This window comes from Eleutherodactylus coqui, chromosome 1 (genome assembly GCF_035609145.1).
Source record: "Eleutherodactylus coqui strain aEleCoq1 chromosome 1, aEleCoq1.hap1, whole genome shotgun sequence".
NCBI classification, from domain to species: Eukaryota; Metazoa; Chordata; class Amphibia; order Anura; family Eleutherodactylidae; genus Eleutherodactylus; species Eleutherodactylus coqui.
This window is the reverse complement of record NC_089837.1, coordinates 521,887,650-521,913,409: the sequence shown is the minus strand read 5'-3', so window position 1 is coordinate 521,913,409 and position 25,760 is coordinate 521,887,650. Positions and strand designations below refer to the sequence as shown.

The following is a 25,760-nucleotide window of genomic DNA, read 5'->3' as shown; positions in this document are numbered from 1 at the left end:
GGCACTAATGCAACCCCATACCATCAGAGATGCAGGACTGTTGGCTAATACAAGCTGGATGGTCCCTCTCCTCTTTCACAGGACATGATGTCCGTGCTTTCCAAAAGGAATTTCAAATTGTGATTCATCTGACCACAGAACAGTTTTCCATTTTGCCTCACTTCATTTTCAATGAGCTTTGCCCCAGAGAACATGCTGGCGTTTCTAGATTGTGTTAATATATGACTTCTTCTTTTGTATGATACAGTTTTAACTTGCATGTATGGATTGCACTTGTGAACTGTGTTCACAGACAATGATTTTCAGAAGCATCCTTGAGCCCATGCAGTGATTTGCATTACGGAATCATACCTGTTTTTAATGCAGTGACGCCTGAGGGTCTGTAGATCTCCAGCATCCAATATTGATTATCGGCCTTGTCCCTTGTGCACATAAATTTCTCCAGGTTCTCTGAGTCTTTTGATGATATTAGGTACTGTAGATGGTGGGATATTCAAAGTCTTCACAATTTTACATTAAGGAACATTTTTCTGAAATTGTTCAACAATATTTAGACACAGTTTTTTACAGATTGGTGAACTTCTAACCATCTTTGCTCCTGACAGAATCTGCCTCTCTAACATGCTCTTTCTATACACAGTCATGTGACTTAATAGAAAATTGACCCTCCAGCTATTTTTTCTTAGTACCACTTACTTTTCCAGCCTTTTGTTAACCCTGTCCCAACTTTTGTGAGATATGTTGCTGCAACGTGCGACAAGCGAGAAGAGGCCTGCACTCTTTGAGCAGTTTCTAAGGAGTAGCTGAGGAGCCGTGTCATGGGGCAACGAGTGCAGCATGCTTTATGTAATCTTGCGTACAGATAAAGGTAGACAACAGGATATGGATGACTAATGGAATTAGGTGAACGTGACGCCAGTGCCTGACTTAAAAGGTCTTGCTAGAGAAATAAGACTAACACACGTATTTGAGTAAATTGTCGGCCCACCATTTACTGTTGAACATGGCAATCTACAAGAATATTACACAATAGAACTTGCATATGCACAGTTTAAACCTTGAAACACTGAAAAAAACAAGCCCTGGCGAAGCAGCACATAAGATAAAAGAAAGCTATAGAGAGACTGACTAAGACTGAAACAAACACCTATCATACGACTAACAGTAATTTGCCATTCCTGAAACACAAGCTAAACTTCTCCAGTACTCCCTCTATAGGACAGTATGAAGCTTCTGTAATCTTTGCAGCGCACGATGCTGTGTCTGTTTAGGCTGTTCGGTGGAAGCAGGGATGGAAGGCATGGCTTGGAAGGATTTGAGGTCTTGAAGACAAGCCCAGGCTTCTCTCAGCCCAATGGGTTATTGATCAACTGTACACAGGGTTTCTTAACATTTCATAACGTAATCTTCTCTAGTTACAGGACAGGGGGAGGGAAGCTAGCAACATGGCTTCACCTGGCTGCTAACATCCTCCCCCCGCACTTCCTGTCTATCCCATTCTATCTCCACACTGACTCTTTAACTTGCCTCGCCTCTTCTCTCCAGTGGCTCCAACTTATGTCCTGTGATCTGCAACCAATGTAACATCATTCTTCATCCTAGGACTGCTGTAACTGCTGCCCAAGGGGTGGGTGCTCATACACGTGTGTGAACAGCCCAACTCTTAAAGGGCCAAAGCGAATTCAGCTTCTCATCCCCAGACAATCTGGACAAGGTCTTGTGTGTTTAATGCACCTTCTGCCACTGGAGGGGGCCCAAGCAATGAGCCTCTTAGTGTGCAAAGGTGTTATAGTTTTTTTGTCTGCTCGCCTGGATTTGTTTAGTGTCTGTTCTACTCAGCTTTCCCAGCTTCTACATTTCTGACCTCAGCTTGTTTTTTGACCACTTTTACTCTATCTGCAGCCTGCCCTGACTCTTGACCTGATTTTAATGTTCCAAAAGTATTCCTCCTATCCTGATCTCTGCTTTGTTCAATGAGCATGTCTCTGTCTACACTGTCCCCTACTACTTTATGGTAAACCTGACCAAGTTGCATCACCTGCCTTTCCTCCCCAAAACTTTTCTACCTTGGCAGTCTGATTTTTTCAGTTGATCATCAGAGTAAGTAGTGCCTTGGATGATTGAGAAGTCAGAAAAGCCCTTTAATTTACTTAATCCTGCGTTCAGTAATGAAAATCTGTCTTGAGATCAAAGTGAGTATACTGTGGTCTTCCCAAAGTTAAGTGGACCATGGTAAGCCAAGATAGACAATACACTTGAGGCCGAGAGCCACCAACAGCCCATATTGGGTTCCTCACATGGTCCTCCTCATGGCCAATATAAAAGGAACTCATTCGTATTGAAAAACAACATATTATCTTAATTGTTCCGCTGTCTTTCAGGGTGATTATGTCTGGCTGGACCTCAAGACGGGTCGAGAGTTTGATGTTCCGGTTGGAGCCGTGGTTAAGCTGTGTGACTCCGGTCAGATACAAGTGTTGGATGATGAAGGAAATGTAAGTGTGTGTTAATGAAGACTTAATCCAGCCATCCATAGCTCATATTTACCCAACTAATAATTGATATTTTTGACTCTCAGGCATAGGGCGTTAACAGAGTAAATGCCACAAAAGTGATGCCTTTATGGGTTGGACTGTATTTTGTACCACTAAAAGCAGTAAATAAATCGCAGCAACCATCAGTTTGGTGGAGATCTAGTGATGTCACCCACCTATCGTGACCCATGTTGCTTAATCTATTTTGGTCACTCCGTAGCAAAACCATCTGGCATAAAATTTTTATTATTTGGGATCCCAATAAATTAATACAATGTGGCGATTCCCTTTAATTAGCAGTAATTTCCAGGGAGCTTAGATAGAAGTTATTTGTAAAGTTTTCACACTGCAGACCAGCCTTAGCTGTGCTTTTGCTGCCTGTAAATAAGGAAGATGGAACAATACCTCTGCAGCGCCACCTTTTGGATGTCAGCATTCCTGCAAATCAGTGTTCGACCCTTTATAGAGGTCTTTATAACAATGATTGTGACATTAATAGAGCATTGTGGCCAGAGTCATCTCTTGGGGTGGGCAGTCATTAATCCCTTCCTTTCCCTTGACCACCAAGAAAGTGGGCAGTGATGCCTCCTATACTCTAGACTACTAGAAAAGTAGGCAATAACCCCTTTACTAGTGTAGATTAATAGAAAAGCACGAATTAACCCCTCCATAACCCTAGACCATGAGAAAAATGAGCAATAACCTCTCCCTTACTCTAGGCTGCCAGGAAAGTAGACATGAACCTCTTCGCTAGCCTAGACCACCAGAAAAGTATTCATTAATCTCTCCACTCCCATAGGCCAAATGAAAATGGGTAGTAACCCCCCCCCCCACGGCCACCACTCTAGACTACAAGAAAAGCAGACATCAGCTTCAAAGACCGAAATCCACTAAATCCCTGCGTATTTCTGCCTATCTGTGTTTTTTACGCAAGTAAATATCCATCGCATCACGTGTAAAAGAAATCCATGGAATCCCATTGATTTCTTCATAAATACGCAGCAAATACACAGATCTCCTGCACATTTACTGCGGATTAATGCAAGGACATTGACTTCAACGGGCTATTTCGGTGTGTGATATGCACCAGAATAGGAGAATAGGACATGCGTTTTTTTTTCACGCAATTTTCGATACTCCGCTATGAATGAACCCATGGGTTCTATTCACTGCAGATTTTTAGCGCGCCATACATATAGCCGTGTGAAAGTGCCCTAAGCTATCTAGTTGAAAAACATGCTAATGTGAATGGGCTGGGGCGCCCTAAGGATTTCTGCCCTCTTAGTTTATCTCTCTAATGGCAGATATTACTGAGGTCACTGAGGATTTTCCTTCCCCGACTAACAAAATTGAGACTCAAGTAGTTAAAAAACTCTATTTTGTCAGTGACCGCGGTGCACCCTCCATGACACTGGCCCCACATTACAGTCCATTAAAAAACTTTATTTCTAGAGTCACATACCAGAAGCCCCACTTTCCAAGGGTCCGTCTTGAGGTCTAGACCACAAAAGGGATGGGGCTTATATTAGTATATTAGGGGTCATTACTGCAGGGGCTCATCCCACAATCCGGAATTCGAAGTATAGAGCTCTGGCTCTGAATGCATCTCAGCCATGACAGCGGCCATATTAGTTGTCACCCAGCTTTTCTTCTACAGTGTGTAGGAGGAAGACCCCTTTAAATGGCTACTTAAAGGGGTATTCTGGGCACAAAATGGAAATTGCTGAAATCTAGCAGTTACAGCTAAGTAACTTTTGTGTGCCACTCTGGCCCCTCTTCTTCATCCCGTGCAGCCTATGATCTGCCGCTGGTTACACGCAAAAAAAGTGTCGTCCATTCCGCAAATAAAGCTACGCTCATGCGAACACAGATGCGCATACGTACATGTGATGGGGACCTTACAGAACGACTTATTGTGATGATGTACATTAGATTTTACAATGTGCCCGGAGTACCCCTTTAAGAGCAGCGTCTATTATATTGATGTGCTTCACTTCCAGGAAAACTGGATATCTCCCCAAAATGCAACAAACATTAAACCGATGCACCCGACCTCAATCCATGGAGTGGAGGACATGATCCGCCTGGGAGATCTCAACGAGGCCGGGATCCTCCGGAATCTGCTCATTAGATACAGAGATCATCTCATATATGTGAGTCTGCGCATCTCATACTTATTATATGCCTGGAGGGGTTTGGAGTAGCAGGAGTATAAAGAAGTTGCCGTGGAGCTACATGGTGAATTTCATATACTCTAGTCACATCCAGAGCTGCATTTGGACATTTTCCCCGACTTCCTTGTAGCGTCAGTGTATCAGGCAGCTCATTGCCGCTATTTAGTAGCAGCAGTCCATTATTGGAAGCCTGTTGCAGTAATCTGTTGGCGTGTTGCAGAGTCCCAGTGAGAGCCGGCAGAATTTGCAGTGCAGCTCTGGATGTGAGTGCAGTATGCGACAAATATTTGCAAAGTTACTAAACTCCTGACATGATGTTACAACATGGAGTTATGCATTAAAGAGCGATCTGGCAGCGGCACGCAGGAACGTGTCACTCAGATACGAGGATGAGATATGAGACAGATAATTATGGCCGATCGCAGGTCTTCTGTCTACATGATCAGCGTTAATAATTAAGGCGCGTCGCCGCTGCCATTGTGTCAACGGATTTAACCCTATCACTGCCCTGAATAATTGATGATAAGAAGAAGAGACTCTGGTGTGTGACCTTGTATTACTCATGGGGGTTACAGAGGGCCTGGCGCTCCGGGTCTCAGGGTCATTATTAATTTGACCCTTAGGCTCCATTCACACGGGACCAAAAAGTGCATTCACAAAATGACACTGGGAAATTTTTGCTAGAGTTCCCCTTTAGGGCTTATTCACAGGAGTGCGATGCGTGCAAAACTCGCACGAAATCCATTATTTTGAATGCTTTCATTCACACAAGCAACCGCATCATGTTCTATCTTTGGGCGTTTGCCTCACCCATTGGGACCTTGAAGGACATCATAGGGCTCTCACCTGCCGTGCGATGCGAGTGCGATGCAGTGTTTCCCATTGATGTCACTGGGAATCACTTGCGATCTGATTAAGCGCGTGAAATGTGCCTTGTCTTCCGGTGTAAGATCCGGTGATCTCTGTGGCCACGGACCCTTCGAGATGATCCTGTCCTGGAAGAAGGAATGAATATCCGCCATGCTCTGGTTGGACTGTAAGAAGTCGCTCCGTCTTGCTGGAAGCAACTATTCTGCGGCCCCTGGTCATCCAGCTGGTTCGCGAACTCCGGGTCTTCGTCAAGCTGGGTCGAAACGTAGCTTGTATTTCTTGCCACGGAGGAGTAAAGTTTGCTGTTCTGCTTTGCACCAACTTATGCTGCCATAATTCTTCCTTCCCAATATTCCTGATGACATTCCGTGAACAAACCCGTCACCCAGTACCAGAAATACAGGCTCTTCTGTAGGAACGCTCATCGCTCAGTGAATGGAGGTGGAGTGGGCCGGGGATCATTCCAGATACCCGCCCGCATTCACAGTAAACAGGTCGCCTTTTGTAGGACTGCCTGTTTACAATCTTCATTCAGTTTTTATGCATGCAGGAACAGAACAGCGAACTCATTCATCATTCCTCATTCCGTCATGCATGTAGGCCGAACGACAATCGTTCAGATTCTCTCTGATTGTGGGAATCTCATCCGCTGTAGAAGGGCTCTTCCTGCTACGCAGTTTTGATAAGCGCCGGGCTCAGTACAAGTTCCCCAGGCGCACTGAATACATGAAGAGCAGAACACTTCCTCTTGTATTCGGCGCATCCCCGTCAGCTCTGTGCGCCCGGACAGGAATGGACGCCAGGTCCAACTTATTGTATGTTTGTAGAATAATTTATGCCAGTTTTTGGCGTAAATCGTACATAAATCTGTCGGTCCAGGAGGTCACGCGTCCTCTGCCAAGCCCCGCCAACTTTTTGAAAAAGTGCAGAAAGAAGAAAAGTTACAAATTTTTACGCCAAAATGCTTTTGCTTAAAAATGTGTGACTTTTTTTTGCCATAAATAATGAGCCAAAATAAAGGTTACTCTAGAAAGTGAAACACCCGGTATATAAGTGTTACCCAAGTTTAGGAAAAAGCCGAAACACCGAGCAGCTGCTGTTGACAGATCCGTCCTCATTGTGGCGTTTCACTCTTTAGCGCTTGTTTCCCGTGTCAGAGGATTGGTAAGTGTTTCCCTGTGATTTCAATGGGAAACATCACATCGCACCTTCATGCACATCACACAGCATTAAAGATGAGCGAGCATACTTGAGCGAGCAGTGCCTTATTCGAGTACCTGCCCGCTCGTCTCTAAAGATTCAGGTGCCGGCAGGGGGCGGGGAGCGGCGGGGGAGAGTGGGGAGGAACGGAGGGGAGATCTCTCTCTCCCTGTCCCCCCCCCACCCCGCCTGCTCACCGTGGCAACTCACCTGTCACCCGCGCCGACCCCCGAATCTTTAGAGACGAGCGGGCAGGTACTCGATTAAGGCACTACTCGCTCGAGTATGCTCGCTCATCTCTACACGGCATGCAATGTGTCTGACTGTCCTATTGCAAAAACAATGGGTGATTCATTTCACTAAGGACCCATTCAGACAGCACACAGGTGAGATATTTGCCCCTCCGAATGGGTCCTAAGGTCATGGGCTTCTGTTTAGGGATTCCGACAAGGTTCCTATCACTTTGTGACAGCAAGAATGGCGCAGCATGCCGCTCTACTCTTGTAATCAGAGCAAAAAAAATCTTGATAGACTCCCCCAGTTTTCACCATTATAAACCAATGGGGTTCATCTTCGCTGCTTGTTTCTGTTATATGACGAATCTGGCGGACCGGTATGGCTTCTAATATGAATGGTGGGCAGTGCAGGTGATAACAAAGACCAACTGACCTTTATCCTTCTCCGCAGGACAGGAGACAAGTATCTGATTGGTGGGGGGCCAACCACTAGAATGGGGTTCCTATGTACCTCCAGATGTATGTAATGGCGGTTGAGCATGCACGCCGCTGCTCCATTCATTTGGGACGCACGGGACCCCATTGTCATGATTGCTCTCAGTATTGCACCCCACCGATCAGGCAGCCCTATATAGAAGATGACTTTCAAACCTAAGAAAACCCCTTTATACTGAAATGAAAGAAATGCAAAGCATTGAGGATCCGTCAACAGCAGTTTGCTGACAGTTTATGGTAACTAGGGGGCAGAAGAAATGAACTGCGCAATAACGACGATATGATATATCTGATCAGATGTGTATATAGCATGACTGATATTCCATAATCCATTCTTCTTTTCTAAGACGAGCTGTGGAGGGAGGGTGAGTATATGTCAGCGGAGCCTCACTCCATCAAGGCTTCACTTCAGCATTACGCCTTAGGCCAAGGCCTCATCTTCCATCCTGCGTGTTATATATGATGCCATGTAACCCAGCAATCATTGCATTCATATTAGTCCATCCTGTGTACTGGACATAGTCGTTACCACCTTTAAGGGGTTATACCACAACTCCTCACCGCATGTCAGTTTCCGCACAGATTTGGGGCAGATTTTGCTTGCACCATGTGAACAAGATTTTAACAACCTCATTCACATTGCTGCTACTGTAAAAGTCCACATGGAAAATCTGCAGCAAATCCGTCCCGTGTGGACATACCATTAAGGATTCCATACCTATTCTTGGACCAATAAGAAGCACCAAGGCCAACCAGATGGCACAATTCACCTTTCCCATGGCTTGGCTTAGGGTCGAAGTATTCAGCTGGCCCCAGGATGGTAAGAACATTGCATCACCCCTTCTGCTTCCTAACTGTCTTTTGCCTGGAACCCTCAGCAGCCTGGACCTGCACAATATTGGGGTTCTTCATGATAGCCCGGGGTGCTTGCAAGGTTTATGGGAACCAACAAGGGGTCATTATTAGTAAGCGCCATGCAGACATCTCACCAGCTGCATCTCATGGCATGTTGTTTGTTCACCGGCTGCGCATTCACTTCCCATTATATCCTAATCCATATAAACATCTCATGTGCATGTTATATCAGCCTGCATTACATGGCATGGTATAAGAAGCTGTGGATATTATTTGTGTCTTGTATGTATGGTATTCCTGATATCTAATCATGCAAAGGATTTGGGGTATATTCAGAGTCTATAACTGGCCAAGGGACACACATAGTAACCATAGGGTTCCAAAGCAAGACCCAATCCTCCATGGAGAACTCCAACAGATGTCCTGCTCTGTGCTGAGTCATTTCATAAAGCTTCAAATCACCCACTTCTCTTTATACAGTCATAGAAATTAATGATAAAATAATGACTTCTTACAGCCACCACTAGAGGGAGCTCCCTGAATACAGATGTATACAGCCACCAATAGGGTAAGCACAGAGCTATGTAGTCCCCACTAGAGGGAGCTCAGTGTGTACAGATATACACAGCCACCACAAGAGGGAGCTTACCATATACAGCTTTATACTGCCACATATGGATTTATACAGCTACAACTTGGGGGAACTCACTGTATACAGAGCTATGCAGCCCCCACTAGAGGGAGGTCAGTGTATACAGACACAGTATATAAAGCCACCACTAGAGGGAGCTTACCATATACAGTTTTATACTGCATAACTAGATATGGATTTATACAGCTACAACTTGGGGGAACTCACTTTATACAGACTTATACAGCCAACACTAGGGGAAGCCCATAAAACCTTCCTCAATGACATTTGTGACTCTCATTTTCATCTTGCAGACATACACCGGATCCATATTAGTGGCAGTGAACCCCTACCAGCTGCTCCCCATCTACACGCCGGACCAAATCCGCCTGTACACCAACAGAAAGATCGGAGAAATGCCCCCACACATCTTTGCCATAGCCGACAACTGTTACTTCAACATGCAGCGAAACAGTAAGGACCAGTGTTGTATCATTAGGTGAGAGAAATACCCCCAGGACCCCAATCCAGGCTCTCTCTGCGCGAGGTAATAGGCTGCTGGGTCACATTAACAGTTAAAATGCTATAACCCTTCCAGAGCATAGCAAGATACTTCCTGATGTTACCACTAGGGGGTTCTGCATACTGTTCCCAGAAAAAAACTGCAGTGAAATCACAAGCTCTATTATTACTTTTTTTTCTTCTCGTTTTATTACTGAAATTCAAGTTGCAAATGCCTGCCACTAGAGGTCTCCCTTCCAGCACCTTTGCAATCCACTGCCTGTCATTAGACATTTGACTTCTCTAGTAACAGGGACATGGGGATACTGCTAGTTACTGCATACACCAGAGGGGAGGGCATTCAGATGTTGCCCTTGCATGGGATTGGAGTGGGGCTGTGCAAGGCAGCATGGGAAGCGTGGGAGAGGAAGTCATGGCCAATACAGTACTGGCAGAATGACTGGCCTAGGGCACCCCTTCCCCCCACACTTGTAATGGGATCGCAAACAGCAGGGCAGCAGAAAAATAGTTAAAAACTAAATGTAAATGTTGTACCTATCTGGTTTTAGTTTTTTTTTTGTATTGTAACTATCTTTATTGTTGCTGCTATCACGTCTCCCAGCCCTCCCAGGTTCAGTCGGACAGTCCCAGATTTTGGGTGCTGTCCTGCTCTCCTGGTAAGCAGAAGTGGACACACCGCCATATGTGCAGGCAGGAATGGAGGGAAATAGCAAACAGGCTATTCTCATTTATTTTGCTCCCTCTGCCACTTTGGTCCGTGCCGTTCTGAACCCCGCTCAGCTCTGGGGAGCGCGGACACATGTTATCTATCACATGATTGCAGCGCCTGATCACTGGCCTCAGCCGTACCAGCACTCAGGCCAGGGAATGGCCACAGCAATCATACAATGAAATGATCAGGGGGCCGGGCTAGTGGGATGGCGGGGAAGCAAAAGTGATCAGGGGTCTAGAGTGGCGGGGAGGGACAGGGGAGCAAAAGTGATCAGGGGACTGGAGTGGTGGGGAGGGGCAGGGGAGCAAAAGTGATCAGGGGTCTGGAGTGGTGGGAAGGGGCAGGGGAGCAAAAGTGATCAGGGGTCTGGAGTGGTGGGGAGGGGCAGGGGAGCAAAAGTGATCAGGGGTCTGGAGTGGTAGGGAGGGGCAGGGGAGCAAAAGTGATCAGGGGACTGGAGTGGTGGGGAGGGGCAGGGGAGCAAAAGTGATCAGGGGTCTGGAGTGGTGGGGAGGGGCGGGGGAGCAAAAGTGATCAGGGGTCTGGAGTGGTGGGGAGGGCGGGGGAGCAAAAGTGATCAGGGGTCTGGAGTGGTGGGGAGGGGCGAGGGAGAAAAAGTGATCAGGGGTCTGGAGTGGTGGGGAGGGGCAAGGGAGAAAAAGTGATCAGGGGTCTGGAGTGGTGGGGAGGGGCGGGGCAGCAAAAGTGATCAGGGGTCTGGAGTGGCGGGGAGGGACAGGGGAGCAAAAGTGATCAGGGGACTGGAGTGGTGGGGAGGGGCAGGGGAGCAAAAGTGATCAGGGGTCTGGAGTGGTGGGAAGGGGCAGGGGAGCAAAAGTGATCAGGGGTCTGGAGTGGTGGGGAGGGGCAGGGGAGCAAAAGTGATCAGGGGTCTGGAGTGGTAGGGAGGGGCAGGGGAGCAAAAGTGATCAGGGGACTGGAGTGGTGGGGAGGGGCAGGGGAGCAAAAGTGATCAGGGGTCTGGAGTGGTGGGGAGGGGCGGGGGAGCAAAAGTGATCAGGGGTCTGGAGTGGTGGGGAGGGCGGGGGAGCAAAAGTGATCAGGGGTCTGGAGTGGTGGGGAGGGGCGAGGGAGAAAAAGTGATCAGGGGTCTGGAGTGGTGGGGAGGGGCAAGGGAGAAAAAGTGATCAGGGGTCTGGAGTGGTGGGGAGGGGCGGGGCAGCAAAAGTGATCAGGGGTCTGGAGTGGTGGGGAGGAGCCAGGGAGCAAAAGAGGTGAATATAGGCATTTTTTTTATTTTACTGTTTAAAACGGCATTATCACTGGACAGGGGCATTATTACTGGGGGCAGCATGGTAGGAATTATTATTGAATGGGGGCATTATTACCGAGCAGGGGCATTGTCACTGGGGGCTAGGCATGGGGGGCATTGTTACTGACGGGGAGCATGCAGGGGAATTATTACTAAGGAGGGCATGTAGGGGCACTATTTCTAAGGGTAAGCATGCAGGGGCATCATTACTAAAAGGGAGTATGCAGGGGCATTATTAGTAAGGGCAAGTATGCAGGGCATTATTTCTAAGGGGAAGTCTGCGGGGGCATTATTAATAGGACAGAGCATGCTGGGGCATTATTTCTAAAAGGAATCATACGGCGACATTATTACTGAGACTGGCATGCAGGCACATTACTGGGGCATGTGGAGGCATTACTATTGAGACTGGCATGCAGACACATTACTGGGGCATGTGGAGGCATTATTACTGAGGAGAGAATGCAGGGACATTATCAGTAAGGTCGTATATGCGAGGATATTATTACTAAGGGAGAAGAATGTAGCGACAATATTACTGAGAAGGGACATGTGGGGGCATTCTGACTGAAAGGGGCATGCCGGGCCATTTATTACAGGGGCATGCAGCGAAATTACTAAGGGCAACATGCGGGAACATTATTACTGGGGGGCATGCAAAGACAATTTTACTGGGGGGCACATGGGGACAGTATTACTGAGGTGGGCATACCCATGCTATTACTGAGAGGGGACATACGAAGGCACTATCATTGTAAGGGCCCATAGGGGGGCACTATGACTGTGAGGGTACACAGAGTAGCTTAGCATAAAAGGGGCGTAGCATTAAAAAATTGATGTGGTTTGAAAACATATCCGTCTTTTCATTGCTTCTGTGTATTATCGAGCTCGTCTCATTGATGTGTGATCTATTACAGCGGAGAATCTGGTGCAGGAAAAACTGAGAGCACCAAACTAATTCTGCAGTTCCTGGCAGCCATCAGTGGTCAGCACTCCTGGATAGAGCAACAAGTCCTGGAAGCCAACCCCATCCTAGAGGGTCAGTCGGGAATAGTCAGTGTCACACAAAGCCTCCTGTACCTATTGTCATAGAATAATACAGATTTCTTATATTCTGTTCTTCACCAATCCTGCTTGCTGCCAATGAATGGAAATGTTCCCTAACCCAGTCCTGCTCACAGAGCTGCAGGGCTTGTGCATGTAGGGAGCTCCAGCACACAGTCAGAAGCCATTTGTCTGAGCTAACAATAGCTTTTAAAACTGTGAATGATAATTTAAATGTTCCAATTCACTGACAACAAGCATAGATGTTGAAAATTGCTAAACTAAAGGATAAAGTATATGTCGAAGGTGAAGAACGTTTCTTCAAAAAACTCATACTTAAATAGGCTTAGAAAAAAAGGCACACTGAATAGTTCTAATGGTTTTAGAAAAGGATGTGTCAAAAAAGAGGCGGGGTTATAGAGATATAAGTTACAATGTATCATTTTCTTAAGTTACACTATTGATAATTGACCCCAATTATCTCTTGAAGTATCTGACACTGTACCCTGTATGTGATACTCTATACATCTTGACGTTGCCAGTGTTCTTAATGCCCTTTTAGCGTTCGGCAATGCCAAGACGATTCGCAATGACAATTCCAGCCGGTTTGGGAAATACATTGATATACACTTCAATAAGAAAGGAGCCATCGAGGGCGCCAAGATAGAGCAATATCTTCTGGAGAAGTCCCGTGTCTGCAGACAGGTAAGATAAGTAATGTATGTACACAGGGAATCCACCAGCAGAATAGTGAGTGCAGCTCTGGAGTATAATACAGCATGTAACTCAGGACCAGGACAGGATAAGTAATGTATGTACACAGTGACTCCACCAGCAGAATAGTGAGTGCAGCTCTGGAGTATAATACAGGATGTAACTCAGGATCAGTACAGGATAAGTAATGTATGTACACAGTGACTCCACCAGCAGAATAGTGAGTGCAGCTCTGGAGTATAATACAGGATGTAACTCTGGATCAGTACAGGATAAGTAATGTATGTACACAGTGACTCCACCAGCAGAATAGTGAGTGCAGCTCTGGAGTATAATACAGGATGTAACTCAGGATCAGTACAGGATAAGTAATGTATGTACACAGTGACTCCATCAGCAGAATAGTGAGTGCAGTTCTGGAGTATAATACAGGATGTAACTCAGGAGTAGTACAGGATAAGTAATGTATGTACACAGTGACTCCACCAGCAGAATAGTGAGTGCAGCTCTGGAGTATAATACAGGATGTAACTCTGGAGCAGTACAGGATAAGTGATGTATGTACACAGTGACTCCACAGGCAGAATAGTGAGTGCAGCTCTAGAGTATAATACAGGATGTAACTCAGGATTATTACAGGATACGTGATATATGTATACAGTGACTCCACCAGCAGTATAGTGAGCACAGCTCTGGAGGATAATACAGGATATAACTCAGGATCAGTGCAGGATAAGTAATGTATGTACACAGTGACTCCACCAGCAGAATATTGAGTGCAGCTCTGGGGTATAATACTTGATGTAACTGAGGATCAGTACAGGATAAGTAATGTATGTACACAATGACTCCACCAGCAGAATAGTGAGGGCAGCTCTGGAGTATAATACAGGATAGGATCAGTACAGGATAAGTAATGTATGTACACAATGACTCCACCAGCAGAATAGTGAGTGCAGCTCTGGAGTATAATACAGGATGTAACTCAGGATCAGTACAGGATAAGTAATGTATGTACACAGTGACTCCAGCAGCAGAATAGTGAGTGCAGCTATGGGGTATAATACTAGATGTAACTCAGGATCAGTACAGGATAAGTAATGTATGTATACAGTGACTCCAGCAGCAGAATAGTAAGCACAGCTCTGGAGTATAATACAGGATGTTACTCAGGATCAGTACAGGATAAATAATGTATATACACAGTGACTCCACCAGCAGGATAGTGAGTGCAGCTCTGGAGTATCATACAGGATGTAACTCAGGATCAGTACAGGATAAGTAATGTATGTACACAGTGACTCCACCAGCAGAATAGTGAGTGCAGCTCTGGGGTATAATACTGGATGTAACTGAGGATCAGTACAGGATAAGTAATGTATGTACACAGTGACCCCACCAGCAGAATAGTGAGTGCAGCTCTGGGGTATAATACTGGATGTAACTGAGGATCAGTACAGGATAAGTAATGTATGTACACAGTGACTCCACCAGCAGAATAGTGAGTGCAGCTCTGGAGTATAATACAAGATGTAACTCAGGATCAGTACAGGATAAGTAATGTATATACACAGTGACTCCACCAGCAGAATAGTGAGTGCAGCTCTGGAGTATAATATAGGATGTGACATTGGGATTCAAAGCTACCATAAGTTACCATAAACTTTAATGAGGGGTTCAGAGGTGGAGATCCCACGGTAAGTGTATGTCTCTTAGAACGCAGTTCTTAAAGAAGTGAATTTTTTTTTGTGTTGACCTCAGGCTTCAGATGAGCGGAACTACCACGTGTTCTACTGTATGCTGAAAGGGATGCCTCCAGATCAGAAGAAGAAACTGAGCTTGGGCCAAGCAAGAGACTACAACTACCTCTGTATGGTGAGCGGATATTCCATATGAGAGTGACCTCTGGTCAAAAGTATGACCAGAGGTCTGGACTTTAGTGCAAAATCTATAATAGTGCCCACCAGCAATGTACCATTCATAATACTGGTGTTTCCTTATGTGGTAGAGTGTTTTTAGCGCCCTTCAGGCTCCCCTACCAGGCGTGACTATGGCCTTGAATGTGCCCTAGGTATATATGGGCCCTTGAACCAGGATCTTAGTAGGCCACCACCTTACTTTACCCAGAGCTGGTCAAGCTTAGAGCATGGTGACCTAGATGGCTGTGGACCACAAAGCCCAGTGGGCCCGGCGTTTGTCCAGCTTGCCTGCTCCCTTGCTACAAGTCTCTCCAGAGTCACTTTTCCTATATAATAGTCGCTTCACTTTTCTTGCAGGGGAATTGCATCACGTGTGACGGCAGAGATGACAGTAAGGAATATGCCAACATTCGTTCAGCCATGAAAGTTCTGATGTTTACTGATACTGAGAACTGGGAGATCACCCGGCTTCTGGCTGCCATATTGCACTTGGGAAACCTGCGTTATGAAGGTAACGGCCCATACATTGCTTTATGCCTTTGGGTCCTTGGGTACTGCGCTGCACAGCATCGATAAATGGTAGAACCATAGTAACATAGTAACATAGTTCGTAAGGCTGAATGAAGACAATGTCCATCTAGGCCAGCCTGTCTAGCCTCCTGTTTTGTTGATCCAGAGGAAGGCAAAAAAAAAACCAAGAGCAGAAGCCAAATAGCCCTTTTGGGGAAAAAAATTCCTTCCCGACTCCCTAATGGCAATCAGACTGTTCCCTGGATCAACCCCTAATAGTTCCTACCTCCCCATATACCCGGATTAACAAATAACCTTAGATTTATATCCTGTAATATCCTTCCACTCCAGAAAGACATCTAGTCCCCTTTTAAACTCCTCTATGGATTTTGCCATCACCATGTCCTCAGGCAGAGAGTTCCACAGTCTCACTGCTCTTACAGTAAAGAACCCCCTTCTGTGTTGGTGATGAAACCTGCTTTCCTCTAGACGTAGCGGATGTCCTCTTGTTACCGTCGCAGTCCTGGGTATAAACAGATCCTGGGAGAGATCCTTGTATTGTCCCCTCATGTACTTATACATGGTTATTTGGTCGCCTCTTAACCAACCGTAAGCCCATTATATATCTACAACTAAGGCCGCCTGCAGACGAGCGGGTCGGATCCGGCAGCGAGAAATCTCGCCGCGCGATCCGACCCCAGAGCCTGCAGGGGCGAGCGCGTACTCACCCGCGCCTGGCGGCCCCGGCTCTTTGATGTGCCGGCTGCCGCGCAGCCGGCGCATGCGCAGACCGGAGCCGGCGGCCAGGTGAGTGCGTGCTCCGCACAAAATTAGAACATGCCGCGGTTTGTTTGCCGCGCGAGATTTCGCGCGGCCAAACCGCGGCCGTCTGCATAGGAGTGCGTATTGTAATGCACTCCTATGCAGACTTTCAGCGGCGGAAATCCCGCGGGAAATCCCGCGGCGGGATTTCCGCTCGTCTGCAGGCGGCCTAAGACTGGAAGCAGGGCCTCTATTGGGCATTCTGGCATTCAGATCTTTTCTTTCTATCAAGATGCTACAATAGCGCAAAAAAACTCGCCAGACGCCATTATACCGTACACTGAATGGACACTTTATTAGAGAGCCCCATCAAATAGCCCATTGGTCCTGTTTTGGCCTTTACAACTACAACAATTTGTCATGGTGTAGATAGCAATAGGCGATTAAATCCTTTTGCATGACCCGGGTATAACGGAGTCGTTGCTGCTAATGACCTTACCTCCCCTCCCCCCCCCCCCCCCCCACCATTCGTCGAACAAACCACCGACACCTTCTGTTGGATAAATTTGGCCACAGCAGCCATTTATTAACACAAACAACATAAAAATACATTTTTAACTTATTTCAACATCAACCTTAATGATGACCATATCCCGATACATGGAAAGGACCTTGGAGCCGCACCCCTGTGTCTGCCACCTACTGCCGCCTCACCCCTACAAGGAGATAGCTGTCCCGGTCACCTGCCGCAACTTGGCCGACTCAGGCGACGCTATCCCCACGAACTTTTTAACTATTTCCTCCCGCCGCAGGTCGGCAGACTCGGGAGCCCAACGACACTCCCCATTAACCTCCGGCCGCCATCTTTTACCGACCCCGAGGCCGGCTAGCCAGGCCTGGCTAGCCTCTCCTACCGCCTATCAGGGGTCCGCCCTATACCCTGGAGGCGACAGGTCCCAAACTCGAAAAAGGAGAGGAACGGGGGGGGGGGGCTAGGTAGCCCCCACCATTCCTCTCACTACCTTCTATACGGGCTCCAAGGGTCCCTCTCCATCCCCCGCCACCGCAAGCGAGGCTCGACCCCCTTGAGCCTGCGCCGCCCTCCACACTGCCAGCGCTCGCTCGATGCCTTCTTGTAAACCTTCCATCCATAGGTCCATCCCTATGTCGTTCAGATGAACGCCGTCTGACCTCCAATAGTTACCCGTGCCTTTTTCCAGGTCTATGTGCCGCACTGCTATGCCCCCTTTTCCGCCCACAAAACGAGAGACTTCTTTGTTTAGCTTTACTCTCGCCCTGTTCAGCCCCTTTTCTGACCGCGCTCCCCTCCATACTTTTCTCGGCACTAGCTCCGACCAAACCACGACTATTCCCGGGTATGACTCCTGTAACCTAAGGAAGTCATACCGAATGTCCCTCGATAGGTCCCTAAATCTCCTCTTCCCCAGGTCATTCCCCCCTGCATGAATGACTAATACGTCCGGCGCTCTATCCCATATCACCCTCCTTTCTACCTCCTCCAAGACCGCGCCCCAGGACATGCCTCTAATGCCCATCCACTTTATCCGTGCTTCGTTCTTAGGGAACCGTAATTGCCTGCCGTTGGGTCGTGCTCCCGCTCTCTCCGCCCCCCAGAAGACATAAGAATGGCCTAAGATCCACACTAACGCTGGATGCTCATCTGTAAAACAAAATTACCGGCATAATTTAGTAACAGTCGCTCCTACTTTTTTACTCCCCCCCCCCCCCCCCCCCTCACCCTGATCCTTAGCCTTAAAGTAGGTGAGGGCGTACATAGGATCCAAAACGTCTGGACTCCCATCGACCTATTCTTTTTATAGCTTCCACCCCCATACCTCTCACTGATGCCTCTGTCGCTGCTCCCACCCTAAATGAGTGTGACCCAAATTGTTCTTTATCAAACCCTGCCGTTTCCAGTGTCCGCTTAAATATAGTTATAAATTGGAAGCGAGATAAAAATTGGCCATTCTCATGGCACAGCAGGGGGCCTGTTCTAGACTCTAACCCTCCCCTATACTGCTCCCATGTCCTCTTAGGGCACATGAGGGCCCCTGGCACCTCGCCCAATTTAATAATCTTTCCCCGACCTTGCTGATCCGTCTTAGACCGGCGGATCCGCAACTCCAGCCTCCCTTCAACTAACCTTACGTTCTCTGCCTGCAACCCCCCCCCCCCCCCCCCCGGTCTTTTTGCTTGGAGACACCAATTCATTTATCCTGAATGCTCCAAAGAATGCCAGAGAAAACGCCGTCCTGAACAACCGTCTCTCAAATTCACTTCCGCACACCGTATCCAATGCTCTACCCAATTTTTCTAATATGTCAAAGGAAACTGGTCGCCTAGTGTCTACACTCTCCCTACCTCTCCTGAACCCCTTCAGCGCCTGTGTTACTAAAAACTTTTTAGTCACATCCCCCATCCCCCTTAACTTGAACCCAAATGCTAGCCCTGCTATAAATTGGTTTACTTGCGCCACTGACCTACCCCCTTCCGCACTTCTACCCAACCAACTCAGCAGCATACCTACTCTGTCTTCCTCTGAGTCCGCGCCCCCCTCCTTTCTCACCCATTCTTCCCACTCGTTCCACGCTGCGCTATACGCTACCCTGGTTCGCCGAGCTAATGACCGCTCTAACAGGCCCCTCACTGCTCGCTTACCACGCTCCAAATTAGATCCGGGCACTCTCTTCCTTTCCTCTCTGCACCCGGCGCCAGTGTCCGGAACCGCTCCCACTGAAACCGAGAGAGAGCATCCGCAATTGAATTGTCAACACCGGGAACATGAGCCGCCACTATCCACATGTTTAGCGACAATGCTTCGAGCACTAAGTGACGCAGCAAGTTTACCACCGGGGGGGATGATGCCGAAAGGGTGTTAATCACTTGCACCACCCCCAAGTTGTCACAGTGAAATTTCACTTTTTTATCCCGAAAGTGGTCCCCCCACAGCATGATGGCCATCACTATTGGAAATAACTCCAGTAGCACTAAGTTCCGTATCAAGCCTTCCTGCTTCCACTTCTCCGGCCACTCCCCCGCGCACCATTTCCCTTGGAAATAGGCCCCGAACCCAGCGCTGCCTGCCGCGTCAGTATATAGCTCCCAGTCCACATTGTTACTAACCTCGCCCATGATTACCGACCTGCCATTATATTTTTCCAGGAAGGTAGACCATATCGTCAGGTCTGCCTTGTGGCTGGCCAGCAAACGAATGAAATGGTGGGGTGCCCGAATGCCCGCTGTTGCTGACGCCAACCGTCTGCAAAACACCCGACCCATGGGCATAATCCTGCAGGCAAAGTTCAGTTTGCCTAACAGTGACTACAGCCCTCTTAGCGTAATTTTCTTACTTCCTAGCGCCGCGCGCACCTCCTCCCGTAAGTCATCCAATTTATTCTTAGGTAAGCGACAGACCATCGCAATTGAATCGATGGTGATGCCCAGAAAGCTTAAACACGTAGTGGGCCCCTCCGTCTTATCGGGAGCTAACGGCACCCCGAACCGCCTTGTCACACATTGTAAAGTGCCCAGCAGGCTCGCACACACGGGCGATCCCCCAGGCCCCACACACAGAAAATCATCTAAGTAATGAATGATCGACTGCACCGCAGCCGCATCCTTCACCACCCATTCTAAAAAGGAACTGAACGCCTCGAAGTATGCACACGAGATGGAACATCCCATGGGTAAACAACGATCCGCAAAGTAATCCCCTTCCCAATAGCACCCCAACAACCTCACGCTTTCTTGTGAAACCGGGAGCAGGCGAAAAGCCGATTCTACGTCCGCCTTTGCCATCAATGCTCCCTTCCCGTACCTTCGTATCCATTGCAATGCCGCATCGAACGAGGTATACACCACCGAACAAAGCTCCTGGTCTATTCCGTCGTTCACCGATGCGCCCTTTGGATAAGATAAGTGGTGTATAAGCCGAAATTTTTTCGGCTCCTTCTTTGGGACCACCCCCAAAGGAGACACCACGAAATCTGGCACCGGCGGTTCTTTAAACGGCCCTACCATGCGCCCCAACCTTACCTCCTTTCTTATCTTCTCTGACACCACCTCCGGGTACTCTAATGCTGATCGCAAGTTTTTTAACGAAAAGGGGACCGCATGCAACGGGGCAGGGATGTGAAACCCATCCCTAAAACCCTTAAACAGCAATTCCGCCTTCTCTCTATCAGGGTACCTACTTAGATGAGGTACCATCTCTTCCAAAATCACCGGGGTCGTCCCTTTTCGTAAAACCGCCGGGCCCTTTTCCCTTTCCTTTCTTAAAGCACCGTGCCGCTCCGTGGGAACCTGCACTGCAATGGGAGCAGGCATGACGAAATTTGCATGTTGCCCCATACTTACACTGTCCCTCATTGTATTGCCAACAGTACCCGAGCCTGCTCCCCCCCGCTGTGCTGCCTTGGCCCCCTGCTGAACTAGTGGCCAGGCCGAATGACCCGGCACTTCCCTGAAAGGGCTGTCCAAATCGTGCGGGGGCCATTACCCTCAAACATAGGCCTATATCTTTGTGCTCCCATCTGATAGATGGGCGCACCGCCTTACGCTGCCTAAATTGCTCATCGTAGCGTAGCCATGTCTGGCCCCCGTATACCCTATAAGCCTCCCCTATTGAGTCCATGTAGCAAAAAAGGCCGGAACAATTTTCCGGTGCTTTTTCTCCTATCACGCTGGCTAAAATGGCGAACGCTTGTAGCCAATTAGCAAACGTCTGGGGAATCAAGCACCATCTCCTCTTCTCTTCCTCCTCTTTTTTAAAGTCCGTTCTCTTTCCCTTGTCCAAATTAAATTTTTCCAAGGGGAGGAGGGAGAATATCTCAACATATTCGTCCTTCCAAATCTTCTCCCTCACCTCTTTTTTGAGATGCGCCCCCAGAGGTCCCTCAAAGCAGACGTATACTTCGCCCTTCGCTTTGTCGTCTAACCTTACTCCCTCCCCATCTTTTTCTGTCTGTACTGCCACCGTAACGCCTGCTGCTGCCCCTGCCTCTGAAGCCCCCATTATTGCCCCCGTCTGTAGGTTTTCCCCGGCGACAAATGATGTCGCCGTGGCTACTCTCTCTACTGTAATGGGGGTTTGTGTACTTCCTATCGCCTGTCCTGCCCCAGTCCCCCCAGCTAGGGGTCCCATCCGACCTTCCTCTATGCTGGATGACGCAGTGCATGGTGAGCTCCATGCTGTGACAGGCGATGGATTACCAACCCCCCCCTGACGTCTCAAAAATTCTACCATGATACCCAGCAGTGCCGATGCATCGTTGCACACGCTTGGTGTAGCTGCACTACTCCCCGATCGTTGACCAAAATTGCTCCCAGCCAGTACCCCCCGATTAACATTACTGGGCATCCCGCACATATCCCCCACATTTTCAGCGAGATTAACATTACTAGACATGGTAAACATATCCCCTGCATTTTCAGTCATGTTAACATTACTAGGCATGGTATACATATCCCCTACATTATCTGCACGGTTAACATTACTAAAGCTCGTATACCTATTACCCACATTTTCTGTATTACTAATATTACAAGACATACTGTACATGGAGTGTGATTCACCTGGCCGCGTGGGAGCTGTGGGCCCACCAGCCGCCGGACCTCCAGATCGAGCTTCTTCCTGACCCCCGCTGTGCTGCGACCGCTCTGCTGGCCCTGCAAACGCCTCCTTTCTTCTTGCCGTCAGACCCGTAGATGTCCCGGGCCGCTGTGCTCCTGACTCGCTGCAGGCTTGTTCCTGCTCTGCAGCGCCGCCTCCTTCTCTCCTTCTGCTCTTTGCCTGCCGACTAGCGGTAGGTCCCGTCCCCCTCTCAGCACGGGACCCCACGCTGCCTGCCGTCCTCCTTTGCCTCGCGGGAGTTCTCCCCGCCTTGCTTACCCTGCCTGTTGGTGTTGCCAGGGGAAGCGTGCTATGTGGGGGGGCCGGGGAGCCACTCCGCCTCCTTTTTCCCCGCGAGGGTCCGTGCTCGGGGCTAAACCTTTCTGGTGCACTGGCCCTCCGCGGTCTTAGCTCTTTCGTGTGCCCCGCTGGTGCTGCCGCCGCCGGCCCCGCACCCTTTGCCAAACTGCTTCCCTCCATCGGCCTTGCTCCTGAAGGCTCTACGCTCCCTGCCGTCATGTCCTGTGTTGCAGCGTTCCTCATGTCGGCAGACCTTGGAGTTGATCCATCCCCTGTGCTGAGTCCTTGGTTTGATAGCTGTAGTAGCCATTCCAGGCCTCTTTCCTCCGCTGCCGCCCGAATTCGTTCCAGAACCGCCTCCATTCCTACAGCTGCTGATATCTTCGGACGCTTACTTCTTTCTTCAGTGACTTCCGGTTAATCGCTGTAGCTCCGCCTCCTCCGGACTCCTTCCGTTGTTGGATCAATGCCCACCTGGCCGGTCTTGCCTTTTGTTGCTTGCCGCCTTCTGATCGCCGCTACTGACTGTAACTTCAGCGCTCAGCCTTCTTCCGCCCGTTCGCCCGACACTTCCAACTTCAGCGCCCCTCGGACTTCTCCTGTGCTCGCCGCTCCGCTGCCGCACTCTTCTTCAGCGCTCGTCGCTCCGCTGCCGCACTCCCTATCTTCGTTCTCCGCTTCTCCGCTCTCCGCTCTCCGAACTCCGCTGTGCTTCTCCTGTCTTCGCTCTCTTGACTTCACTCTTTTGTTTGTTCTCCTCTTCTTCTTTTCGCCGCTCTGACCTCTCCCTTGCTTGCTCCCCCTTATATAGGGCCTCCCGACGGAGGCCCCGCCCCCTCCCATAATCCACTGCGCCCGGTGACGTCACTCCTCCCCGTTTACCCTTTCATGCCGCCTCCCGCCTACCGCTCTGCGGGCTTCCGGCTCCGGCGGTTCTGGAATATTGGCCCCTGCGGACTGCAGAGGTTCATTCCTGCTGCTTAGGCCAAATTCAAGACTGGGGACAAATAACTTACTTAAACCGCTCGCTTACCTAATTACAAAATAACCATCTACCACTTCTTGCTGTAAAACGTGGGGTAGGCCACAGCTTTATTGAATAACTTGTAAATAACATTAATGTTCATAACTTTTCTGAAAAACCCTATCCATGCTGCAAAGCTGGTATATTACAGTCCATAACCGTCTGCCAAGGACGTTCGTAAGCCCCGGTCCTTGGGCTTGCGAACCTTCCTCTCTAACCCTAACCCAGCATGGACTACTTCCGGGCCAACCACTAGCTGTGACGACTTCCTAACTAACCACCTACTCTGCACCCTCCACCTCTCTACCCTACTTACCGGGCGGGCGGGCGGGCGTCTTCTCCGTTCACCGATCACCTCTTCTCCTCGTGACTTTCTTCTTCTGCTTCCCTTCTTCCGCTCCCTCCTTTCTACATCCTGTCCTAAGCTCCGCCCCCCCTTGGCTCGCTCACCTACTTTCCCTCCCACTCTCCTACCTCTTGTCCCCAGTCACCTGCTGTTTTCTTAAGCAGCTCACAGCATACGAGACTGGGGACAAATAACTTACTTAAACCGCTCGCTTACCTAATTACAAAATAACCATCTACCACTTCTTGCTGTAAAACGTGGGGTAGGCCACAGCTTTATTGAATAACTTGTAAATAACATTAATGTTCATAACTTTTCTGAAAAACCCTATCCATGCTGCAAAGCTGGTATATTACAGTCCATAACCGTCTGCCAAGGACGTTCGTAAGCCCCGGTCCTTGGGCTTGCGAACCTTCCTCTCTAACCCTAACCCAGCATGGACTACTTCCGGGCCACACGGGATGTGGCGAATTACTTCGGCTCATTCCGTCCCACCCCACCGACCTTGGCCAGTGCAACTTCCACTCCGTCCTGTATCCCTGATAGAAACGTGTCTAAGCCTAGCTCATTGAGGTGTACACCGTCCTCCCTCAATGCACCTTTTTCCTGATCCTCCAATTCCCAATGCCGCACGGCCACCCCCCCAAGGGAATGCACAAACTGAGACATTTTCATGTTGATAAATCTCCTGCTTTTCTCTATCGCCTCCATGTTCTTTGCTCCTCTCCAATGCCTGCGGGCAACGATGTCCGACCAAACAATAGTCACCATGTGGAAACATTCCTGGAAACGCAAAATGTCCTGCTTCATTAAGACCAGAAGGTCCCTGGTCTTCAAACTGCCGAGGTCGTTACCCCCTGCGTGGACGACCAAAACCACTCTCCCGGGGTTACGCCTCCCAATGTCCGCTACGAGTCTTAGCATGTCCGGCCATTTTAGCCCCCGGACGCCGTGCCAGGTTACGGACGTTCCGGTAAGGCCCAAGTCCAATCCCATTGGCCGTACCGCCGCCCTCTTCTGGGCCCAATATATATATGAGTGGCCCACGATGTGCACCTTCCATGGCTCCATAACTGAGAAAACAAAAAACAGTTCCAAGGGCAACGATCTCTTCTTGAGCACAAACAAAAATTATTTTTAAAAACGCTAACACGACTAACCATGGAAGTTCCCTACCATTAGATCCGGCCTAACGTAGGACTTATAAGCCTGAGACTTCCACCTCCCCAGTCTCTTTAACCCTTCTTCACTCATACCGCCCGCATCGGCCGATGTGGCTGCGCCAATTCTAAACGAGTGGGTACCGAAATCAGACGCGTCGAAACCTGCTGCCCGTAGGGACCTGCGCAAGACAGCCGCAACCTGAAAACGTGTGAGGGGAAAACCCGACGCGTGGACCAAAAACCGATCGCCCTGAGGCCTGGACGCCATATATCGTGTTACTGTCGCGACTGGGCACCAACGGGCGCCCAGCGGGCTGATGGATACCCACTCACCTCTGCCGTACACGTCCGTTTTCGACTTTCTTATCCGTACTCGTAGCGCCCCTTCTACTATCATCACGTCGTTGTCGTGTAGCCCTCCCGCCTTGCATCTACTGGCGGGCACGAGCTCGCCTACTCTCAAGGCTGCAAAAAACGCCAGCAAAAATGCAGATCTGAATAGCAACGCTTCCGCCGAGTCCGTGCAAATGCCTTCCAACACCTCCAATAACCTACACAAAACTGGGTAAGTTATTGGACGGCGGGTGTCCACCTGGGCCTTTTCTTTTTTCCATCCCCGGACGATCTGCCGGAAAACGAATTCCTTTGTAACGTCTACCAAGCTGTGGAGTTTTAATAAAAAGGCAACGCCAGCAAGATGTTTCTTGACCACGTCGACTGACGCCTTGCTTTTTCGCAATGCCGCTAACATGTCCAGCGTCACCGCGCGCGCCCTTTCGCCCTGTACCATGCGGCCCCCCGCACAATTCACCCACTTCTGCCAAACCGCATTGTACTGCTTCCA

At 48.9% G+C, this 25,760-nt stretch overlaps 1 protein-coding gene across 1 annotated transcript in view; it reads left to right on the top strand.

Annotated features, from left to right (window-relative positions):
• Positions 1-25,760, top strand: part of MYO7A (myosin VIIA) — a 163,417-nt gene that overhangs the window by 26,166 nt on the left and 111,491 nt on the right. Inside the window, exons 2-9 of the mRNA XM_066588272.1 lie at positions 2,382-2,495; positions 4,535-4,687; positions 7,857-7,874; positions 9,310-9,494; positions 12,420-12,541; positions 13,109-13,251; positions 15,022-15,135; positions 15,537-15,690. Of these exons, the coding sequence (XP_066444369.1) occupies positions 2,382-2,495; positions 4,535-4,687; positions 7,857-7,874; positions 9,310-9,494; positions 12,420-12,541; positions 13,109-13,251; positions 15,022-15,135; positions 15,537-15,690 (1,003 nt within the window). The remainder of the gene's footprint in view (positions 1-2,381; positions 2,496-4,534; positions 4,688-7,856; positions 7,875-9,309; positions 9,495-12,419; positions 12,542-13,108; positions 13,252-15,021; positions 15,136-15,536; positions 15,691-25,760) is intronic.